This window comes from Fusarium solani (genome assembly GCF_023522795.1).
Source record: "Fusarium solani strain SB1 chromosome Unknown bctg00000006, whole genome shotgun sequence".
NCBI lineage: Eukaryota > Fungi > Ascomycota > Sordariomycetes > Hypocreales > Nectriaceae > Fusarium > Fusarium solani.
In genome coordinates, this window is record NW_027072151.1 from 799774 (window position 1) to 819004 (window position 19231).

The window sequence follows — 19231 nt, forward strand, 5'->3', positions numbered from 1 at the left end:
ATGGGGAGGAGACTGAACTAGGTCAGGGGTTGCGGGATGGATTTCCTGGTGTTATAACTCTGCTGCATTGAATTTCAAGTTATCGTGCTATTCATTGATCATGGTGCTGGCTGAACAGGTGAGCTACGAAACTAGTATGTGACTATCCAATTGAAGCCAGTATAGCTTCGAAAAGATCATGAATGCATCAGGAACATGTGCCGGATTGCCGTAGCCATGATCTGAGCTGGCCCGCTAAGAAAATATCTTGGTCTTGAGCTCGTCAACGATGACGATGAGGCCTCATTCCAGATAGCGATAGTAGTGGGGCCCTCAGCCATGACGTCGGTACCTCGAGTAGGTACTGTTAGCATGTGGTGACCACGTCTTTCAACCTTGCAACTTCAGCCTTTCAACCTCCGTCGCCCCCTTCTCCCCACTCAGACCGTCTACGAGCTTGTCCCAATACTCTCTTTGGCCCTCAAGTTCTGTCTCTACCTCTGGTACGCTCTCGGCCATGGCTTCGCTCTTGCGACAGATTGTCGCGGGGCCACGCGCTCGACATCCCGAAGCCGGTCTGGATCTTTGCTACGTTACGGATCGCATCATTGCCACGTATGTCGCACTACGAGCGCTGGATTCCTCTATTTCCTCTTCAAATTGCTGAATTTTGCTAACATCACCTGCCCCAGGTCCGGCCCCTCGCAAACGTACCCGCAGCTCGCCTACCGAAACCCCCTCGACCAGCTCGTCAAGTTCCTCGACTCCAAGCATGGTGAAGACTGGGCGATATGGGAGTTCCGCGCCGAAGGAACCGGATATCCAGACGAATCCGTATACGGTCGCGTAAGGCACTACCCATGGCCAGATCACCACCCCCCACCCTTTCGCCTCATGCCCATGATCATGGCCAGTATGCGCAACTGGATGCACGGCGGTGATCTAGATGGCGGACGAGTCACAGAAGATGGGAGACCCGTGTCTTCAGGGAAAGGGACGGATGATGCTGCGCGGAGGGAGGAGAAGCGCAAGTCGAGGGTGGTAGTTGTGCATTGCAAGGCTGGCAAGGGACGTAGCGGGACTGTGAGTTGCAGTTACCTCATTGCTGAGGAGGGCTGGAAGCCTGAAGATGCGCTTGCGCGGTTCACTGAGCGGAGAATGCGGCCTCGGTTCGGAGCTGGTGTTTCTATACCCTCGCAGCTACGTTGGATCAGCTACGTCGAGCGTTGGACGAAAGGCGGCAAGAAGTACATCGACCGGCCGATCGAGATTGTCGAGATCCATTTCTGGGGTCTGCGGAATGGTGTCAGGGTTGATGTGGAAGGTTTCGCAGATGAAGGCAAGAAGATCGACATCTTTCACACCTTCAAGAAGGAGGAGCGCGTGCTTGTCGACCCTGAAGCGCCAGAGGAGAGCGGCATTAGCGACATGATATGGGAGATGGCCGGATACTCGGTCACCAAGCAAAAGGAGAAGGCACCGGATGAAGCACACTTTTCGGATGCCACAAACCCTGGGGACAACGGCGAGGCTTCAACGGATGAAAAGGAGGCCAAGGGTAAGAAGGAGGTCATCAAGCGCAAGGGGACGGAGCTTCTACACAAGGTGTCGCCGGCGAGTTCACGCAAGTCGGTTGCTTCCAAGAGCGCCTCTGCTCCTCCGAGCGCTGCCTCTTCCAAAACAGAACTTACGGATGCATCCTCGGAACAAGAACCCGGGGGCATGGCCGTTATTCTAAGACCCAAGGAGCCGATTCGTATCCCCAACAGCGATGTCAACATCTCGGTGGAGCGTCGTAACAAGACGACCAAGAGTATGGGTCTCACCATGGTAACGGCCGTCGCACACGTATGGTTCAACGCCTTTTTCGAAGGTCAAGGCCCTGAAAACGACGGCAAGCCCGCCGAGAGTGGCGTCTTCAACATTGAATGGGACGCCATGGACGGGATCAAGGGCTCCAGCCGCAAAGGCTCCCGAGCCATGGACCGTATCGCCGTGGTGTGGCGTGTGGCCGGTACCGATGCCACGCCCGAGGAAGTGCTGGAGCCTGACGAGGGACAGCCGGTGCCGCAGGTGAGGGCAGCGGACTGGAAGGGTGCCAATAGGGAGGACCCGGATGCTGAGAAGGATTTGGGTCTAAGGGTGCAGAGTCCAGTGAGTGCGGATGTGAGCAAGGCGAGTAGTATCAAGAGTGCTGAGGGTACTGTTGAGGAGAAGAAGGGGAGAACGGGGAGGATATAGAGGGTGTCAAGTCGACTGGGCCTTCAGGGGAGGATCTGACGATTGGGGAGCATGGAGAGGATAAGACGAAGGAGACAAGACAGTGAAGAGATGGAGATGGGGAGTAGATAATGATAGGCATGTTCTGCGACCTAGCGAGCATATAAACCATCCATGATATTCATGTACTTGTTCTACAACGGAGCACGAGGGGTGCGACACATGGCCAAGGCATGCTGTACCAGTGCCACTTTCTCTTCAACGAAACATGTGAGAATGAACGAAAGCTTGAATGACAAGAAGATATGACCAGGAGCTATGGCTAGCGGAGGTGATCCTAGCTATCCCCGGATCTTCATCCAACTACTATTAGTACCCTCGGCCAGTATACCCAGCTCAGACTTCAATGCCCCGTTTCAACGGGCTACAGCCCTGAATCAGTGCCAATACGACACCAGCATGACTCGAAAACCACGCCAGAACACAACCAACACTGAATCATTCCTCCAAAGCTCAAGTTTCATGCGGAACGTGGCGGCGAGGGACCCTTGCTCGGAGAGAAAGCTGATTCACCTTTGTGGAGAGGCTGTAGGGAGATAGATCATCATGCACATCAGACGGGAGTCCACTGGGCTGAGGCTTGTGCTTTGGACGGGAATACGTGGGAGTTAGAGACAGGGCGCTTCAGAGGATGCAGTGCATCGCCGATGGCTTGTATACTTCTTGTTGTCATCTTTGCAAGTTGATGTAACGATCTCAACTCAACTGACACCCGAGATCCTCAAACTGGGGACCCCGATGATCCGATTAAACAAAACTGTACGTCCCCTGATATGAACAAGGGGCGCGCTCGGGTGCCGCTGTGGGAATCCCGAGAGCCGCAACCCCGAGGGGCCGGGACCCGATGGTCCGCAGCGTTGGTTAACAAGGATATCCTGAGAAGAGGATATCGCGCGACGGGTTTCATGGAAGGATGGCTGCGTTGCGAGGTGCAGGATCGTCGCGGGGTCGATATCAAGGGACGTCCTTGTTTGGCTGTGTGAGATGGCGCTGTTGGAAGTTGGTGGAGGAGAGGGAACAAGACGTAGCCGTGTAAGTCCTATAAAGCTTGAGTCCTGCTCTGAATACTGGCAGTTCTGTGAGATTCAGGCAAAAAAAGCCACACACATATCCATCATGTCACGAATGCAAACCCTCGAGGAGAAGCACCCGGAACTCTTCCGGCCAGACCTCAACATCGACCGCCGCAAATGTACACGGACAGTCCCCATGGAAGTCCTCGCCCTCGGCATGTCACGAACAGGCACATCCTGTAAGTAACAGCACGTCTCTCCGTCATTAAACCGCGGCTAACACCCCCCAGCGATGCAACGAGCCCTCATGATCCTCGGCTACAACGAAGTATACCACGGCTTCGCCATATTCGCCAACCCCTGCGAAGTCGAGCTCTGGAAGGAAGCCTTCTACAGAAAATACGACCTCCAGCCCGGCCAGGAACCTCTCGGGCGCAAAGACTTTGATCAGCTTCTCGGACACTGCGGTGCCATCTGCGACTATCCCGCCAACTGCTTCGGTCCCGAGATGCTCGAAGCGTACCCAGAGTCCAAGGTCGTACTCGTCGAGCGCGACGTGGAGACTTGGTATAAGAGCTTCAATGACAGCATCATCAGTACCATGTATAACCCGTTCTGGCGCTTTCTCGCTGCCATTGGGGCTAGGTACGTCTCCGAGGTTGACGGCCTGACGACGGTGTGGTTCAAGTACCACTTCAAGGCGACGACAAAGGAGGAGATACAGGCCAATGTGCGAGAGGGATACAAGCAGCACTACAAGAACGTGAGAGAAACCACACCCTCTGAAAGGCTTCTCGAGTACAGCCTCAAAGATGGGTGGGAGCCGCTATGCAAGTTCCTGGGCAAGCCCATTCCGGATGAGCCGTTTCCGCATATCAACGACCAAGAGTCGCTCCATGAGAAGTTGACCATCATCATGAAGAAGGGGGCCAAGATGTTTGCGCGCAACTTGACGTATGTCGCTGTTCCGAGTATCGTCGCGACAGCGGCATATTACTTTGCGACGAGTGACATAGGCAGTGGGTTGTTGTCGTCTATTCCAAGTCAGGCCGGGAACTTGGGTGTTGTGAACTGAAGAGTTGATTGTAGCATAAATCGAGTCCCAGCGCGGGTTGATCGATGAAAGGGTATCTATGAATTGAATGGACGTTCCTTGGGGTAAAGAGAGCATCAATAATGTCTCCCCCTTCCTCTGTAATGCCGATCTCCTCGATAACCTCCATATGGTCCTCCACGTCGATGGTCTCCTCTATCCCTGTGACCATGGTACCCTCCACGTCCGCCTTCGTGGTGAGGTGGTGGAGGTACAGGCTCCTCGACCTCGACTTCATACTCCTCGTACTCCTCTCGAAAGTACTCCCCTGTAGTCTCCTGCTCCTGTTTCGCACTTTCAGGGTCAAACACAAATCTCATAGTTCCATCCTGCCCCCGCGCAGTCCTACGCCCAGAAGCATCTCCAGGCCAAGAGTTAGAAGTCGCTGGGGATGTGGCCGAGGCTGGTGTGAGAGGTTGAGGATCTTCGGCCTCGCAGCGGGAGCAGAAGAACAGATGACGCGGCTCGAATGCCTTGTCAAGGTCGTTGTTAAGCCGGATCTTGATATCGATGATCTTGTTCTGGTCAAACTGCGGTCCGAGCTTGGTCGATTTTTGGTGCTGCACGTATAGATCGAGCATGTCGAGCATCGTCTCCATGACGGCGCCTCGGTGATATTGGGGCTTCTTGGCCGCATATTCTTGCACCTTTTCAACATGCTGTTCTGTCATCAGAGCCGTGAGCTCCACGACAGCCATGACCATGGAAAAGGTTGTGCGCTTGATGGGCACAAACGTCTTGTACATGTCGATACACATGGCATATGCAGTCTCGAAGAATGGCTTGCCCTCTTCCTTGCCCAATATTTCCCGTACCACCTTGACGAGGAGCTTCTGAGGGTATCGCGTACGAAAGTCGAAGCCGATGGTTTCGAGGATCAAACGTTCGAGGCAGATGATGATTTTTCCCGGCGAGTCAAAGATCTGGGGCAAGATGAGAACATATTCAGAGCCCAAGGGCATATGTGGTTCTTACCTTGTCGTCGGAAGCTGCTGGTTTCTCTGGATTCTTGACATTATACGCCGCGGCAAGAATTTCCTTGGACTTTTTGATGGTATCCTCCACCTTGCACGCTACAAACAGAGCGGCCAGCGCTGCGTCCTGGTAGTTGTACTCGGCGTCGCGAAAGTTGAGTCGGAACTTGTGGAAATACGTGCATGCGGTATCAAACGTTCGAACAGGCCTAGCTATTGTCAGAATCGAGACAGAGAACTGAGCGTCGTGTCCAAACTCACAGCTGCAAGTACTCTCTGACGTTGTCAATCAGCTGCACACCCTGCAGTCGGTAATTATCCTGCCTTGCCGGGTCGCAGCCGTTATCCTTGAGCATCCGTCGGAGCTTGAGCTCGGTTGTGTATTGATTCGAGCTCGAGATGAAGCCTGGGTGAGGTCCAATCTTGGCTATCGCGTCGCCATTTGTCGCCGTGGCGGCTCGTTCGTTGTTTGAGGGGGCCATTTCGTGGGCTGCTGCGCCGAGGCCGGTATCTGCGGGTATTGTATACGATAGAAACAGATTCGGTGACCGAGAGTATTGAGAGAGGTTCGTGTCTCAAGTGTTGCCGGTCGTGGAGGATGCTGGATCTCGCTTGGTCTTGGGCTTCGAGCGACGGAGTCGAAGAATTATCGTAGAAGGGGTTGATCCGCCAACCCGAGGGACCGCGGGCCGTTTAGTGCGGTATAAAAACGAATATAATTAGAGCAATCCTCGCAGACGGTGGTCCGGCAGTTTATTTGTAGAGAAATCCAGGTATTTGTGTGTCTGAAGAGCTTGAATCAGTTGGTGATGGAAGCTCTGATGCGACAAGGCTGAGGCTGGTGTGGGGCGCTATGGCACCAGCCACAGTTCATGGCTGTCTTGAATCCATCAAGCAGCCAGCGACCAGCAACGACTTTGGGAACGAACAATCACAACTTAAGCAATTGGCTCAATTAACGAGTTGGTGTATAATTTTATGCTTTCTTGTGTACTTATGACTGCCGTTTATTTACAGTGACATAGGTATGTGCAGGCTCTAGTTAAGTATTGTGCCTCCCTTGATCACCATTGATCCCCAGTTCAAAACGCCAGTGTCCAAGTTTTCAGCAATGTTATGTAAGAAACGACAAGACAGAGTAGTTCAGTGGTTGTATTCTCTCCTGCTCTGGCTACTGTCAGTTTGCATATTTTAATTATCGCTGACTTGGCACGATTGTTACCTTCATGAATAATTTGACATTTTTCGCCTGCAATAGGGTAACCCGACATCCCACCCGTCACAACCAAGACAGGGCCCCATTACAGTCGGCATTTCTGAATCGATGTCTACTCCAAATCGGTAGATGCGATAGTAGGAGCATGATGGAAGTCACCGTCCGCCTCCTTGAAAGAAGGGAAGGGAAGAGCAGTAGCCAGAGTGGCGCAGGCGACGACGAAGAAGGTGCTGAAGTTCATGTTGAAAGTTGATGTGGTATGGATTGTAAGAAGGTAGGTATGAATGGAATGAGAGTGAAGACAGGATCGAGTGGAGTTTTTTGTAGCTGTATAAGTAAAGCAGGAATAGAGAGAATGGAGACCAGCTCAGCTTGATGTCAAGGAAGGACCAATGTTCGAATGAACGATGAAGAATGGTTCTTGGGAAACAAGTGGTTGAATCATTGGCTTTTGTATCATTGAGGGATTGTCCCCTTCAGCAAACTCAATCACCCTAATCCGCTAGCATCAGCCCGACTGTCTCGAACGATTCGCTATCGCTCGAGGCGTCGTCATCCAGAACCGCATCTTTTCTTTGAAACGACCGATCGCCAGGGCCACACTGGAGTCTTCACGTCCACCGGGGGTTTTACTAGTGACGAATACTTCGGGTAGTGGGCGCTGGCGAATCGCCGGAGCAGGGGGGATCTGCAAGTCAGGGAGGTGGGAGGTTCAAGATGGAGTCACTCTCAACTTCTGAGAGGGCAGATTCTGCAAGGCCCCTTGCTTGTTTCCGACGGTCCGTAAGAAGAGACAAGAAAGCCCATGATTTGATGTTGCCCGAGTTCCGTGACTCGCGAGTTCCTGTCTTCATGGTGAAACTTGTGCTTGCTGAGGCGGAACATCTTCATGCCGCAGTGGCCAATGGGAAGCCCTTGCCACAGGAGCTCATTCCCATTACGCCCACCCCCGCGCTCCTTCCGGAAGCACGGTTGGTGGAGGTATTAGCTCGCGAGCTGACGTCTTCAGCCCCAGGCAGACTCTCTCCATCTCCAACATCGAATCCAGCATCCACAGCAGCTCATCACACGAATTAACCATACTTTTGGCATCTACATTTTCATTGGAGCTTATCATCGTTCATCATCATGTTCTACCCTTCCTTGCTCCGCCTTGGATTGGCCACGGGGCTTCTAGCCGGCCATGGCTATGCCGCGCCCGCCCACGCGACTGACGATCTGGACGACACTCCACTTCCCGTTGTTGTTTGGCATGGGCTTGGTGACTACGTCCACAGCGAAAGCATGAAAGCCGTGGAGGAACTCATCGAGTCCGCCAACCCTGGCACATTTGTCTATGTGATTGCTGTCGACAAGAGCTCCGAGCAAGATCGCACCGCTACCTTCACTGGCAACGTCTCAGCCCAAATCGAGCAAGTTTGCGAGGAGCTCGCCAAGCATCCGATCCTATCTACGGCACCGGCCATTGATGCTGTCGGCATCTCCCAGGGTGGTCAGTTCCTGCGTGGCTACGTCGAGCGATGCAACTGGCCCCAGGTCCGCAGTCTCGTCACCTTTGGCAGCCAGCACAATGGTATCTCCAAGTTCAGAGTTTGCGGAGACAACGACTGGATCTGCAAGGGAGCTATGGCGCTTCTTAAGTTCAACGTCTGGAGCAACTTTGTGCAGTCGCGTCTTATCCCCGCTCAATACTTCCGTGACCCCCAAAACCCAGACTACGAACGTTATCTCGAGCATTCCAACTTCCTTGCCGATATCAACAACGAACGCGAGCTCAAGAACGAAAAGTACAAGGCGAACGTTGGCAGCTTGACCAACTTTGTCATGTGGATGTTTGAGAGCGACACCATGGTTTCCCCAAGGAGTCGTCTTGGTTTGAAGAGGTCAATGGCACCGAGGTCACCCCGTTGAGAGCCCGCCAGCTCTACCGCGAGGACTGGCTCGGTCTGCGTGAGCTTGACCGCAAGGGTGGTCTTCGATTCCGCGTTGCACCCGGTGACCACCTCGAGAACATGGGCGAACTTCTCAACAAGACAGCGGCCGAGTTCTTTGGCCCTTGGCGAAAGACGTTCAAGTCTGACATGGAGAACCCTACGGGAGACGGTCTCTTTGAGGCGGAGGAGCTATAGCGTTGCACCGAAGTGACTACTACGGAGTGTTCTGGATTTTATCGGGGTTATTCTGCACATAAAGCTGGTTTGAAGGGAAAGGTGAAGGTAGGGAACAAGGCGCGAAATTGATATGTTAGGAACAAGGTCGAATGGGTTGGCGTGTTTATGTAATACCACTCAACAGGACAATATTGATATTGGATGAATGCAAAGGCACAGTTCTATTTATTCTTATTTTGCCGCCGTTCAACGCCCCAACACCGGTGCCGCGAGTAATGCAAGGTATCAGTTTAGTTGTCAATAGCCTTCTTTGCTTTGGCCTTTTGCTTCTTCAACCGGGTCTTTCGGTCCGAGATTTGCTTGTCGAGCTTGTCGTCGTCGCCCTCGGGCACCTTCTTCTCCTTCTTGGCCTTCTTCTTGGGAGCGGGAGACTCAGCCTCCTCGGTGGTGTTCTCGAGCGACTTGCGCTTCTTGCCAATGTTGGCCTTCTCGGCCTTGAGGGTCTTGGTCTCATCCTCCTCGGCAATGACATCGTTGTCGTCGACCCAGAGCTCGTCGGCCATCCAGATGGGCAGGGCGGTGGTCTCGGGGCCCTTGATGTAGATGCTTCTCAGGTTGCGCCACTTCTGGGGAACCCACCTGTCGATCATGGCGGTCACGACGGCGTCGACATTCTCGGCAATCTGCTCGGGGGTCCAGCCAGAGTATCCGACTCGCACGGCAGTGTTGGTGGTGGGCGAAAGGCTGACGAGGGCTGCGCCAATGGCCTTTTCAATCTCCTTGGCGATCTCGGCGGGTGTGCCGGCGTTGACGACACCCTCGGTCTTGACTCGCTTCTGTCGCTTGCCGTCGACCTTGGGGGCCTTGGCCTGCAGGCTGACGGGGATGGGTCGCTTCTGAGTGGTCTTGTAAAAAGTCTTGCCCAGGACCTTGGGTAACCGGTTGACGATTCGGTCGTCGGCGAGGAAGATGTCGCACTCGGAGTAGAGTTTCCTCTGGGCCTCGTACTGGCTGTACTTTGCCTTGAGCTTGCCGTAGTCGATGACGCGGGCGATGCGCTTGGACAGCTCGGCAGGGAACTCTTCCGAGGCGACAATGTCCTTGTAGGCGCGCTGGGGATCGGCGGTGATCAGGCAGATGGTGGCCGTCTCGTCGGTGTTGAGCGAGTGAGGGAGGACGATCTTGCCGGGCTGGAGACGGGCCTTGTCGGCGATGTGGCGCTTGGTGGTGAGGGTGAGCCAGATGGGGGTCTCGGTGGGCTCATCGTCGTCGTCGAGGAGATTGCGCTTGCCAGACTCGTCGGCCTTTTGCTTGGATGCCTTCTTGATGTGTGCCAAGAGAGCCTTGGAAGCTTTGAGGGTCTAGACCCAAGGGTTAGAGGGATACGGATGAGGCTGTAGAGAGGGGTTTGACAAACCTGATCGGGGTCAATGGCAGCTACGGCAGTAGAGCCAGCGGCGACGAGTTCCTTTGAGGGCGCCATTGTCGCGATCGCAAAAAAGTTGTCTTGGGAGATGCAAGAAATGTCGAAGTTTCTCTGATAGTGGGGACTTTTTTTCTATCAGTATCAGCGAGGAAAGTCCAGAAATTTTTTTTGTCGCCGGTGGTTGGGCGGTCGGAATATGCAAGCCCCGGGCTCCGGTCTTGGCGCGATGCGAAAGAGTGAAAGTGTGGCGGAGCGGGAGCGTCGGGGGTCCACATTCTCACGACTGACGCGACGCAGGCTTACTTACAACATGCTCATCATCATCTGTAATCTGACGACGAGGAACTTGCTTCTTTTTTTATTGAGAGTTGAAGATATAGGCGGCGCTTTGTCGATTTCATCATGGCTTCCGATTTGAGTGATCCTACCAACAGGAGGGCCTCCTGTGATCAGTGCAGCAAGTCCCCTTTTGGCTTACATAACCCTACCGCGTAGGCATACTGACCGAGTGCAGGACAGAAGAAGTTGAAGTGTGATGGTGAATATCCAGAATGTGGAAGATGCTCTAGCGTGGGTGAGCCGTGCAAGTACTCTGCCCGGTTACCCATGGGCAGGCCCAAGAAGCGAAAGATGCAGCATGAGAACGAAGCTCAAGATAACAGCGTTGCCACCTTTTCAAGCGGCGTGTCAACGGCGACACTTGAAAAAAGTGTCTCGAGCGAGACGACAAGCGATCTAGAGCCGATTGCTTTCGATCCATGTCTACAGCCTCCTAGTGACTTGACGGCCGATGTGGTATCTTGGGGGTATGTGAAGCCCCTCTTACCTTGATGACCCCCTGCTGACCAGCCCAGATGCGAGACCAACGTTGACCCAAAATTGCTGGCGGTTGAGACAGATCCTGGACAACAGACCTGCGCTTGTCTAGCCAACCTCTATTTATCCTTGGAAGAGGTTCGAAAAGCAGACAATTTGCCCTTTGCGGCGCGGCTTTCGCTTCTGCGGGATCTCACAGCCAACGCATCCAGCATCATACAATGTCAAGTGTGTCCGACCAAGTTCCTCTGGGCGATGCAGAATGCGCAACTCCTCAACACTTTGATTATTTCAATCGCCGAGGGATACAAAAAGATTGTGAAATCAGTCGAGGACGAGGCGCAACGTGCTCAGGAGGGGAACGAGTTCAAGCTTTTGTTCATCGGCGACGGTGAAAAGTATGAGCAGACTTCTCAGAACGGCAACGCTTCCTACGGTCAATCTGGATTTCCCCTGAGTCTGGATCCCCTGGTTTGGGAGAATATCGCAAAGAAGGCCATCAAAGCTGAACTCTTTGGCACGAAACATTCCATCTCGCCCTCGTTTACAACCATGCTGCAGCATATGGAGGATCGTCAGCAGGGCTGGCACTCGGGTAGTCTCCCGGTCACCTCTGGAATCGGGTGCCGACTGCCTCACCAGGTGAAGGACAAGGAGCCGCATTGTGTGTCGTTGGTGAAGCACACAAGGGGCATGGTCAGCCAGCTTCTGACCGACATTTGATTTGGATTTGGTGCGCATATGATACGTTCGTTCGTGTTTAGATACCCATTACTCAATGCCTTGGCGTAGTTTTCTCTCAATTGTATTTAGCAAACCCCGTTTGGGATACGCACGAGCTTCGTGGTTGATGCGGCTAAACCTGTTCCGGACATGTACGAGCTTGACTCGATCCCCACTCCTTAGGGAAGGGGGTTTAAACACTCGGTGCCTATGCCAGGCTCCCATGATACGCTGTACGATGCTAGAAATGATTGATTGATGGGTCCTGGCACTTTATAGATTTACATCTCGAGTGGTTGGAGCCCCTAATTATCGGGTCCTTTGTAAAACCCGTGCCCGTTGGCGCTTGAACGGTCCCACGGTCCCGCGGCCCCGTGGTGGCCAACGGTGTTGAGACGGCATATAAGACCAGTGGCGGCACCATCTCGAGAGCCTCAACTCACCAGCTTCATTACAATAGCAACACCATTTCATCTTTTTCCACTATCTTCCCACACTCGACAAAATGGCCTCCACTCACATTGAACGTTTGACTCCCCTGGACCACCTCATGCCGAGAACCTATGTTGGTGTCGTCTTCTCCTTCCGAACAACTGAATCAACCACCACAATCTCTTCACGACTCCAAGACGGACTTGTGAGTCTCTCAAAGCAGCTGCCATGGCTGACTGGCCGAGTCTTTCCAACAACCAGAGCGCGAGAGGGTGGTGAAGTTCCCAGCCTCGAGATCCGATGGAGTGACGATGATGCCGTTCCTACTATCCAGGACAAGGGCGTTGTCGATGCTTCTTATGCCAGTGCTGCTGAGAATGTCATGCCTCCCTCCGCTGTTCCGGCGGATATGATGCCGGTGCCCGCCGTGGTAGACGAGGCTACCTTCAGCTCAGGGGTTCCCATCTTTGGCGCGTCCATCTTTCAATTTGCCGACAAGCAGGGCGTGGGATTATTCGTCTCAATTCATCACAATGTGGTTGACGCCGCTGGATTTGCGCAGGTTGCAAAGCTCTGGGCTCAAAACCTCTCGGGAGCCGAGCCGAGTGGCGAGAAGCTGGGTCTGGACAGATTCACTCGTCTCTCTGAAGTCCTCTCTGAGTATCTGTCTACTGTTTCGAGCAAGTCTACTGCTGAGATCTTTGCGGCGCATCCTGAGCACTCGAGCGCTCCTCCCGCATTCCCGACTGAGTTTTCGCCCGCCACGTCAAAGGTGTTTACGATCCCTATTGGTCGGATCAACGCCATCAAGGAGCAACTGGAGGGTCTCGTGTCGACTCCTCCGACTACCAACACTGTGGTTTCTGCCCTCGTCTGGTCTGCCATCACACGTGCGCGAGCTCAGCGCAAATCGGACCTACAGAGCGAGCCGAGCCGACTTGCCATGGCTGTGAATGGTCGACGGCGATTGGGTGAGGAATTCTCAACTGCTGAAAACCCTTACTTTGGAAACAACATTCTCTACTCGCTGGCCAAGACAGAAGTTGAGAACTTAAACACCTCTTCCGACGCAGAATTTGCCCAGAAGCTGTCCAAGGTCTGCGATGCCATCGCCGAGTCCCAATCGCCCAACAAGATCAACTCGCGCCACATCGCCGAGATCTACACCCTCGCAGAAAAGATGGACAACTACCAGATGATCTTCCCCGGCTGGGATCTCTTCTCCTCTCGTGACTTTACCCTCACGAGCTGGGCTGACCTCGGCCTGTACGAGCTGGACTTTGGAGCAGGTCTCGAGAAGCCAGAGTTTGTTAGGGCGCCACACTCCGAGGCTGATGGTGTTGGTCTTGTGATGCCGAGGAAGAGATCGGAGGATGAGGTACTTGAGGTTATCATCATGTTGAGGAAGGATGATATGGAGGTTTTGGAGAGCAATGGCATCTGAATATTAAGGGGGTTTCGGGATAGGTGTAGAGGAGCATAAAGTTCGAAAGGAGTATAATTTGAAAATGACTACTGTTGGGGATGGAACTCTAAGATAGTCATCTAAAATAAAGCCTGCTTTCTTTCTTCACATGGCGCATAAATCAAGCGCACTATATGTTTGGTCGGCCTGCATAGCCGGAGTGTTTACATGTAGACCCGGCTTCACACCCGGAGCGGCTGTTGTACCCGATGGCACTACGGCTGATTTATCCGCCAGACAACTGCATGTATATCAAGATAGTTTGTGATAGGCATTGAGAGCTGCAGAAGGAGTGAGGGGGATTGGCACTGAGCGTTATAAAAAGGCTGGTCTCTTCGTGTTTTGCCATACCAAGCTGAGAAGCAAGCTCATCCAACACCTAAACCTTTGAATAATATCACCAACCAGTTGACGTTCAACTGTAATGCACATCAATGAGATCACCGTATTCACCTACGATGCCAACTACAATTATGGCACATACACCATGTCTGGTGGTCGGAGTGCTACCGGCCAGCGGTCCCTCGTCGTCCGGCTCCGTACCGACGACGGCCTCGAGGGCTGGGCCGAGTCAGCGCCCCTGGGCGGTGACTACTTGCCGAGCTTTTTCAACGGAGAACTCGCCGCACTCAAGGAGCTGAGTCCTCATGTCCTAGGCTTGGACCCGCGCTCACCGGCGGCTGTGGGTGCTGTCATGGACGGAATCCTCTTGTCGGGCACTGCTGCCAAGGCCATCATTGATATTGCGTGTTGGGACATCTTGGGCAAGGCTGTGGGACTGCCAACTTCAGTACACCTCGGCGGACGTCTACAGAAGGAACTGCGAGCCTTTTCAGTCGTTAGCATTGGGGACCCAGCAACCGGTGTTGAGAAGGCTCGCGCTGAACTTGACAAGGGGGCCAAGGCGATGCAGGTTAAAGTCGGAGACGACCCGTTGAGTGACGCTCGCCGGGTCGTAGCCATCCGCAAGGCTCTCCCTGACAGTGTAGACATCTGGGCTGATGCCAACGGAGGATGGAACCTCAGTCAGGCTCTGACGTTTGCCCGCGCACTCCCACAGGGCATGACGGTGGCGATAGAGCAGCCGTGTGCCACCCTCACAGACTCCGCCGAGGTTGGCCGCCGCACCGGCCTGCCAATCGCCTTGGATGAGTCTGTCGTCACCATGAGCGACCTCGTCTCTGCACACGCCCTCGGTATAACGGGAGTCAACATCAAGTCCTCGCGAGTTGGTGGCTTCACCAAGGCACGCACCCTCCGTGACGCGGCCGTGGCCCTCAACATGATGGTCACCATCGACGACACCTGGGGCTGCGCCTTGACGACAGCGCAGAACTTGCAGTTGGCGGCCTCCACGCCACAGAAGTACATGAGGGCGGTTGATTTGTTTACCGAGTGGACGAATCCACTGATTGCAGAGATACCTCGGTTAAAGGGAGATGGACAGATAAGCGCCACAGAATTGCCTGGTAATGGATTTGGGGCTGTGGATGTTGCACTTTTGGGAGAGCCTCTTTTCCAAATTAAGGCTTGAAGGGCAGAGGCAAGTTTATCGAATTGAGTGAAGGATGCATAAGGGGGTGGCTGAATGTTGGTCCAGTTCTTGTCGTGTTGTAGACTAATCTCAACATCTCTCCGTATCTGCACCTCACGCCCATAACGAAACATGCAGCATCCAGTGACTCATTCATATCACCGTATTGAGTAGGAAGTTTATCAGAGACTGCTGGAATGGTCGTGTGACTGCAACTGTGTAAAATCAAACAGGGCTTTCAGCACACAGTTGTGACCACAGGCTGCCAAACTGCCTGCCAGTTATTTGTCCCAGTCAGTTGCCTGCATACAAAATGTGAAAACACCGAGCCTGATTTTCAGCTACGGAGTATGCAAATGTGGAAATTTTACGCTCATGTGAGTTGTTTGCAGCATGTTTCAGGGGTAATTGGGGGTGGCGTTCAGCCAAGCTCCAACCGAGTGACACCCTCCCAGATACAGCTGCCACTCACACGACTGTGGTTTGTCTACGCGTTGCGAATAAGGCGCTTAGGATATGCAGCCTCATCTATATATGTTGGTCGAGACTCTGCTACGTCTTACTGGTGTAACCCCCTTATCAGCCGCGGTGACACAACGTTGAGCTCTCATACGCCTGTTCCTTGATTCAAGGACACAAGCAGGCACATTTCCTGCTCAAACTGAAACATGACGCCTGGTTTTTACAGTTATGCCTTGATGTTGCCTCTTGTCTCGGATCATTTCAACCCAGTGTTCGGAAAACAACCATCGGGTATTTGTTGGCCTTTGTCCACCAGCTCGTCACAGGTGTGAGTGCGCAAAGTGCAATAAATGTAGGCTGGGCTCAGCCGTCAGGGGCAAGTTGGTCTTGAGGCTGAGCAGTAGGTGTGATGTGTTGCCTCCCATATGCTCAGGTATTTAAGCGCCCTGTAAAACTGCGGTTTGACTGTGGTTCGACCAGAGAAGACAGATCAATAGCAGCAACCATGTTTCTTCCACTCTGGCTAGTCTACCTCTTTATTGTCCTCGTCTGCGTTGTTGCTGTTAGTGCCCAAGACTACGGGTATGCAACATGCTGGAACAAGCTGGATGCCATTATGGTCGGAAACACGACCAAGGATGGTATCAACAACGAGACTGTTTTAGAGTATCTCTGGAACGGGGCCATTAAGGGGTTCAGGGGAGAAGACCGCCCCATTGCCCTCGGGTATGAAGGTAAGTTGTGATGCCTCTTTTCGTTATACATTGCCTGCCCTTGATGCTGACCATAACAGGCTGCCTCAAGATTTGTGAAGGACGCACCGATCTAGTGACCACTAGGTCGACCCTTGAGATGGTAACAACCTGGATCTTCCCCCTTGCCATTGTTTTTAACCTTCCCTACGACTCGCTCCACCACCACAAGATCCGCAGGACAGCACAAGCAGTGCTCAACTGGGCGGGCTCTCCACAGACGGCCTTGACGCACACCATCTGGAACGTGCGACAGATCAGACATTGTCATCGCATGTCAAAGTCAAAGAATACCTTGACTAATGATGCCTTTTATGTTTTGAGCTGCCTTGGCCAGTTTGAGCTACCCAGCAGCGAGAGGTTCTACACAGCCCTTGTCTATGGTCTCTTCCGACCTTTTCCACAGCCTGACACCGACTATGACCCGGATCAACATTACACTGCGCAGCTGCTCTCAGACATGGCATTTCAACTGCGCATGCTGAGACGTCGCGGCGTTATTCCGACTCTTGCTAGTCTCGGGACCTTTATCACGGCCTTCATCTTCTCTATCGTTCTTGCATTTGATGAAGAGGCGGGCAATCGAACAGGTTCGCCTCTTACCCTAGGACTACTTTACTGCTGGCTGCCGCTCCTGGTCATTTTTACCATCATTGACCGCAACCCCGTTTCAGCAGACCGTTCAGCGTATGTGTTGATCAATTCCCCATGAACAATATCAAATGCTAATACACTCAGTGCCCTCATGTCTCGGTGGCTCTTCAATGTTGACGCTGTTTTGACCTCTGCACGAGACGCTGGAGCTGACTTGAATAATATGCGAGTGCCCGTGTGGTGGTCACACAGTAGGCCGCAGGACGACCTGAGAGTATTCGAAATTCAAGAGTTTATTGGACAAGGTCGCAAGATCAAGTATTGCGGCCTCGCTGACGCCATGATCCGGACTGTTCGGGCTCTTCAGGAACGAAAGCGTCCTTTGGGTAACAATCTTGACGAGTATAGACGTTGCGCGCAGACGGTCCTGAGCCATCTCAATGGGACACGACCGGCTCAGTGGTGGATCACAGCCGCCGTGTCACTCTTTTTGGTTGCGTTTGAGGTCACGATGGCCTTTGTGATTGCTTTCCACACACCTACCTTTGGTCTGGGCTGCTGGTCTGGCGGCCTGATCCTGTATGGTCTGTTGAGTACCCTAACTTGGGTGTATCACCTCGTTTTCAAGAACCCGGGAAAATGGGGGCAGATTATCTGCAGCACCTTCAACTTCTTCGCTCTTGGATGGATTATAACTTTGACAGGCTTTGTGGTGAGTAACTCAACCCTGTACGAAGCACAGAGTGGCTAACCAGTCCAGTTGGCGGGTGGGTTCAGAACCTGCTGGTGCAGCACCGTTCAGCTAATCTACCCCCATTGGGGGGGCTACATGATGTTTAAGAGTTTCGACTACTACTTCAAGAACTTTGAAATGGACGTCCCTTGGATTATTGCCTCGGTTCTCGGAGGGTTGGTTCCCGGTGCGGTGTTGGTGACGGCAACTGCATGGTGGATGAAGTGCCAACATTTGTGGTCGACGGAAGAGACGGAGCCGGTACAGGACTTTGCACTTGGTAACGCAAGATTTAGGGCTGACACTTCATGGTTGAAGGCTTAGAGTTGGGAGAGATAGGGGTTAAGTGCTGTAGTGTTTAGGAGCTTTGCTCTTTGTTGCATTTGTTGGGTTGGGAAATGAATCTGTGTTCAATGAGCTGGATTAATGGGGCTCCAGTGTATAATAGGTTACTCGGGTATGTAGTGAGAATAAGAGTTTGTCATTTGGTCTATTATCTAAGAATCTGGCAATTGGGACGACTTTTCCTTAAAAGACAATCATGCAAAGAACTTTTCAACAGCCTTGGTAAACTGATCAGGATCCTGGAGCGGCGCAAAGTGACTGACACCGGGCAAGATCTCCAGTTTGCTGCCCTTGATCGCCTTGTGCAGCTTCTCCGGGACATCCCGGTTGACGGCCTCCTCATGCTCGGCACCCACAATGATAACTCTGCTGCCGTCAATAGTACCGAGCTGCTCATCTGTGAGATGTGGGAGAGTGGCCTCCATGGTGCCGACCTTGTTGGCGAACACACTGAAGTTTGCATTGGGCTGAAGCTCGGCGTACTCAACACGGCAGCGAGAGACAAGCTCGCTGAAGATGGCAGTGTCAGAGAAGGTGGCATTTGTCTGCTCCGGGTTGGCAGATCCTCCGAAGATGAAGGCCTTATGGATGGGCGCGGCCGAGGTCGGGTTGATGAGTGCAGCCAGAGTCGTGATGGCACCGTCTGACCAGCCGACGACGTTGTATTTGGACACGCCAGCGGCAGCCAGTTGGTCATGGATGTCGTCAGCCATCTGGTCGTAGGTGAAGACGTCGTTGGCGTTGAATGTAGAACGACCGTGGCCTCGACGGTCAACAGCAATGACATAGTGTCCCTTCGCAACGAGGCGAGAGATGACGGATCCAAAGTAGGCAGAGTAGCCTAGACCGCCGTGGTCCATGACGATGGGGATTCCTCCAACATGCTCGTTGTACTTTTGCATCCAGAGTTGAACTCCATTGATGAGAGTAGTCTTGGTGTTGATGGGAGATGGCAGGTTTGGCGTTGGTGGGAGAGTCTGCCAGATGGGAGTGTCCTGGCGGATGGCCAAGCCATTGGCGACGGCGGCAAAGGCAACAATCTGCTTGAACAACATGGTGATGATGGTGATTTGAGGTTATTGACGAAGGTATGAGAACGCGCAATAGCATACCTATATATACTTGAGGATATATGTAGTCCGAAGCTGCCGAAATACGAGAACCACAGACCACGGCCAGGATGCCGGTACTTTCGAAACTCCCGACAAACCTTCAATGCCGTGAAGGCCAAGTTTAGGTGGTTAATGCCTCTGTGTAATTAAAGGACAGCGAGCATTGCTTGC

At 53.1% G+C, this 19231-nt stretch overlaps 10 protein-coding genes across 10 annotated transcripts; 7 read left to right on the top strand and 3 right to left on the bottom strand.

The window, feature by feature from the left end:
- Positions 1–496: 496 nt before the first annotated feature.
- On the top strand, positions 497–2220 carry MRS44_009967 (uncharacterized protein; the record flags this gene model as incomplete). The annotated part of the gene is made up of 2 exons (XM_046281302.2): positions 497–594; positions 672–2220. 2 exons carry the CDS (start codon positions 497–499, stop codon positions 2218–2220), a joined length of 1647 nt encoding a protein of 548 aa, XP_046131598.2.
- Positions 2221–3375: 1155 nt separating this feature from the next.
- MRS44_009968 (uncharacterized protein) lies at positions 3376–4347 on the top strand (the record flags this gene model as incomplete). The annotated part of the gene is made up of 2 exons (XM_046281301.1): positions 3376–3511; positions 3563–4347. The coding sequence occupies 2 exons, from the start codon at positions 3376–3378 to the stop codon at positions 4345–4347; spliced, it is 921 nt and encodes a 306-aa protein (XP_046131597.1).
- Positions 4348–4442: 95 nt separating this feature from the next.
- MRS44_009969 (uncharacterized protein) lies at positions 4443–5821 on the bottom strand (the record flags this gene model as incomplete). The annotated part of the gene is made up of 3 exons (XM_046269993.2): positions 4443–5288; positions 5341–5548; positions 5601–5821. The coding sequence occupies 3 exons, from the start codon at positions 5819–5821 to the stop codon at positions 4443–4445; spliced, it is 1275 nt and encodes a 424-aa protein (XP_046131596.1).
- A 1451-nt stretch (positions 5822–7272) lies between these two features.
- Positions 7273–8684, top strand: MRS44_009970 (uncharacterized protein; the record flags this gene model as incomplete). Its single annotated transcript, XM_065620370.1, has 3 exons — positions 7273–7526; positions 7665–8406; positions 8478–8684. The coding sequence occupies 3 exons, from the start codon at positions 7273–7275 to the stop codon at positions 8682–8684; spliced, it is 1203 nt and encodes a 400-aa protein (XP_065476143.1).
- A 272-nt stretch (positions 8685–8956) lies between these two features.
- On the bottom strand, positions 8957–10149 carry MRS44_009971 (uncharacterized protein; the record flags this gene model as incomplete). The annotated part of the gene is made up of 2 exons (XM_046276551.2): positions 8957–10027; positions 10084–10149. 2 exons carry the CDS (start codon positions 10147–10149, stop codon positions 8957–8959), a joined length of 1137 nt encoding a protein of 378 aa, XP_046131594.1.
- A 549-nt stretch (positions 10150–10698) lies between these two features.
- MRS44_009972 (uncharacterized protein) lies at positions 10699–11631 on the top strand (the record flags this gene model as incomplete). Its single annotated transcript, XM_065620371.1, has 2 exons — positions 10699–10898; positions 10947–11631. The coding sequence occupies 2 exons, from the start codon at positions 10699–10701 to the stop codon at positions 11629–11631; spliced, it is 885 nt and encodes a 294-aa protein (XP_065476144.1).
- A 505-nt stretch (positions 11632–12136) lies between these two features.
- MRS44_009973 (uncharacterized protein) lies at positions 12137–13507 on the top strand (the record flags this gene model as incomplete). Its single annotated transcript, XM_046272775.2, has 1 exon — positions 12137–13507. The coding sequence occupies one exon, from the start codon at positions 12137–12139 to the stop codon at positions 13505–13507; it is 1371 nt and encodes a 456-aa protein (XP_046131592.2).
- A 445-nt stretch (positions 13508–13952) lies between these two features.
- Positions 13953–15062, top strand: MRS44_009974 (uncharacterized protein; the record flags this gene model as incomplete). The annotated part of the gene is made up of 1 exon (XM_046283708.2): positions 13953–15062. One exon carries the CDS (start codon positions 13953–13955, stop codon positions 15060–15062), a length of 1110 nt encoding a protein of 369 aa, XP_046131591.2.
- A 967-nt stretch (positions 15063–16029) lies between these two features.
- Positions 16030–17927, top strand: MRS44_009975 (uncharacterized protein; the record flags this gene model as incomplete). Its single annotated transcript, XM_046284124.2, has 4 exons — positions 16030–16258; positions 16318–16963; positions 17015–17582; positions 17631–17927. 4 exons carry the CDS (start codon positions 16030–16032, stop codon positions 17925–17927), a joined length of 1740 nt encoding a protein of 579 aa, XP_046131590.2.
- Positions 17928–18142: 215 nt separating this feature from the next.
- On the bottom strand, positions 18143–19003 carry MRS44_009976 (uncharacterized protein; the record flags this gene model as incomplete). Its single annotated transcript, XM_046276550.2, has 1 exon — positions 18143–19003. The coding sequence occupies one exon, from the start codon at positions 19001–19003 to the stop codon at positions 18143–18145; it is 861 nt and encodes a 286-aa protein (XP_046131589.2).
- Positions 19004–19231: the final 228 nt, after the last annotated feature.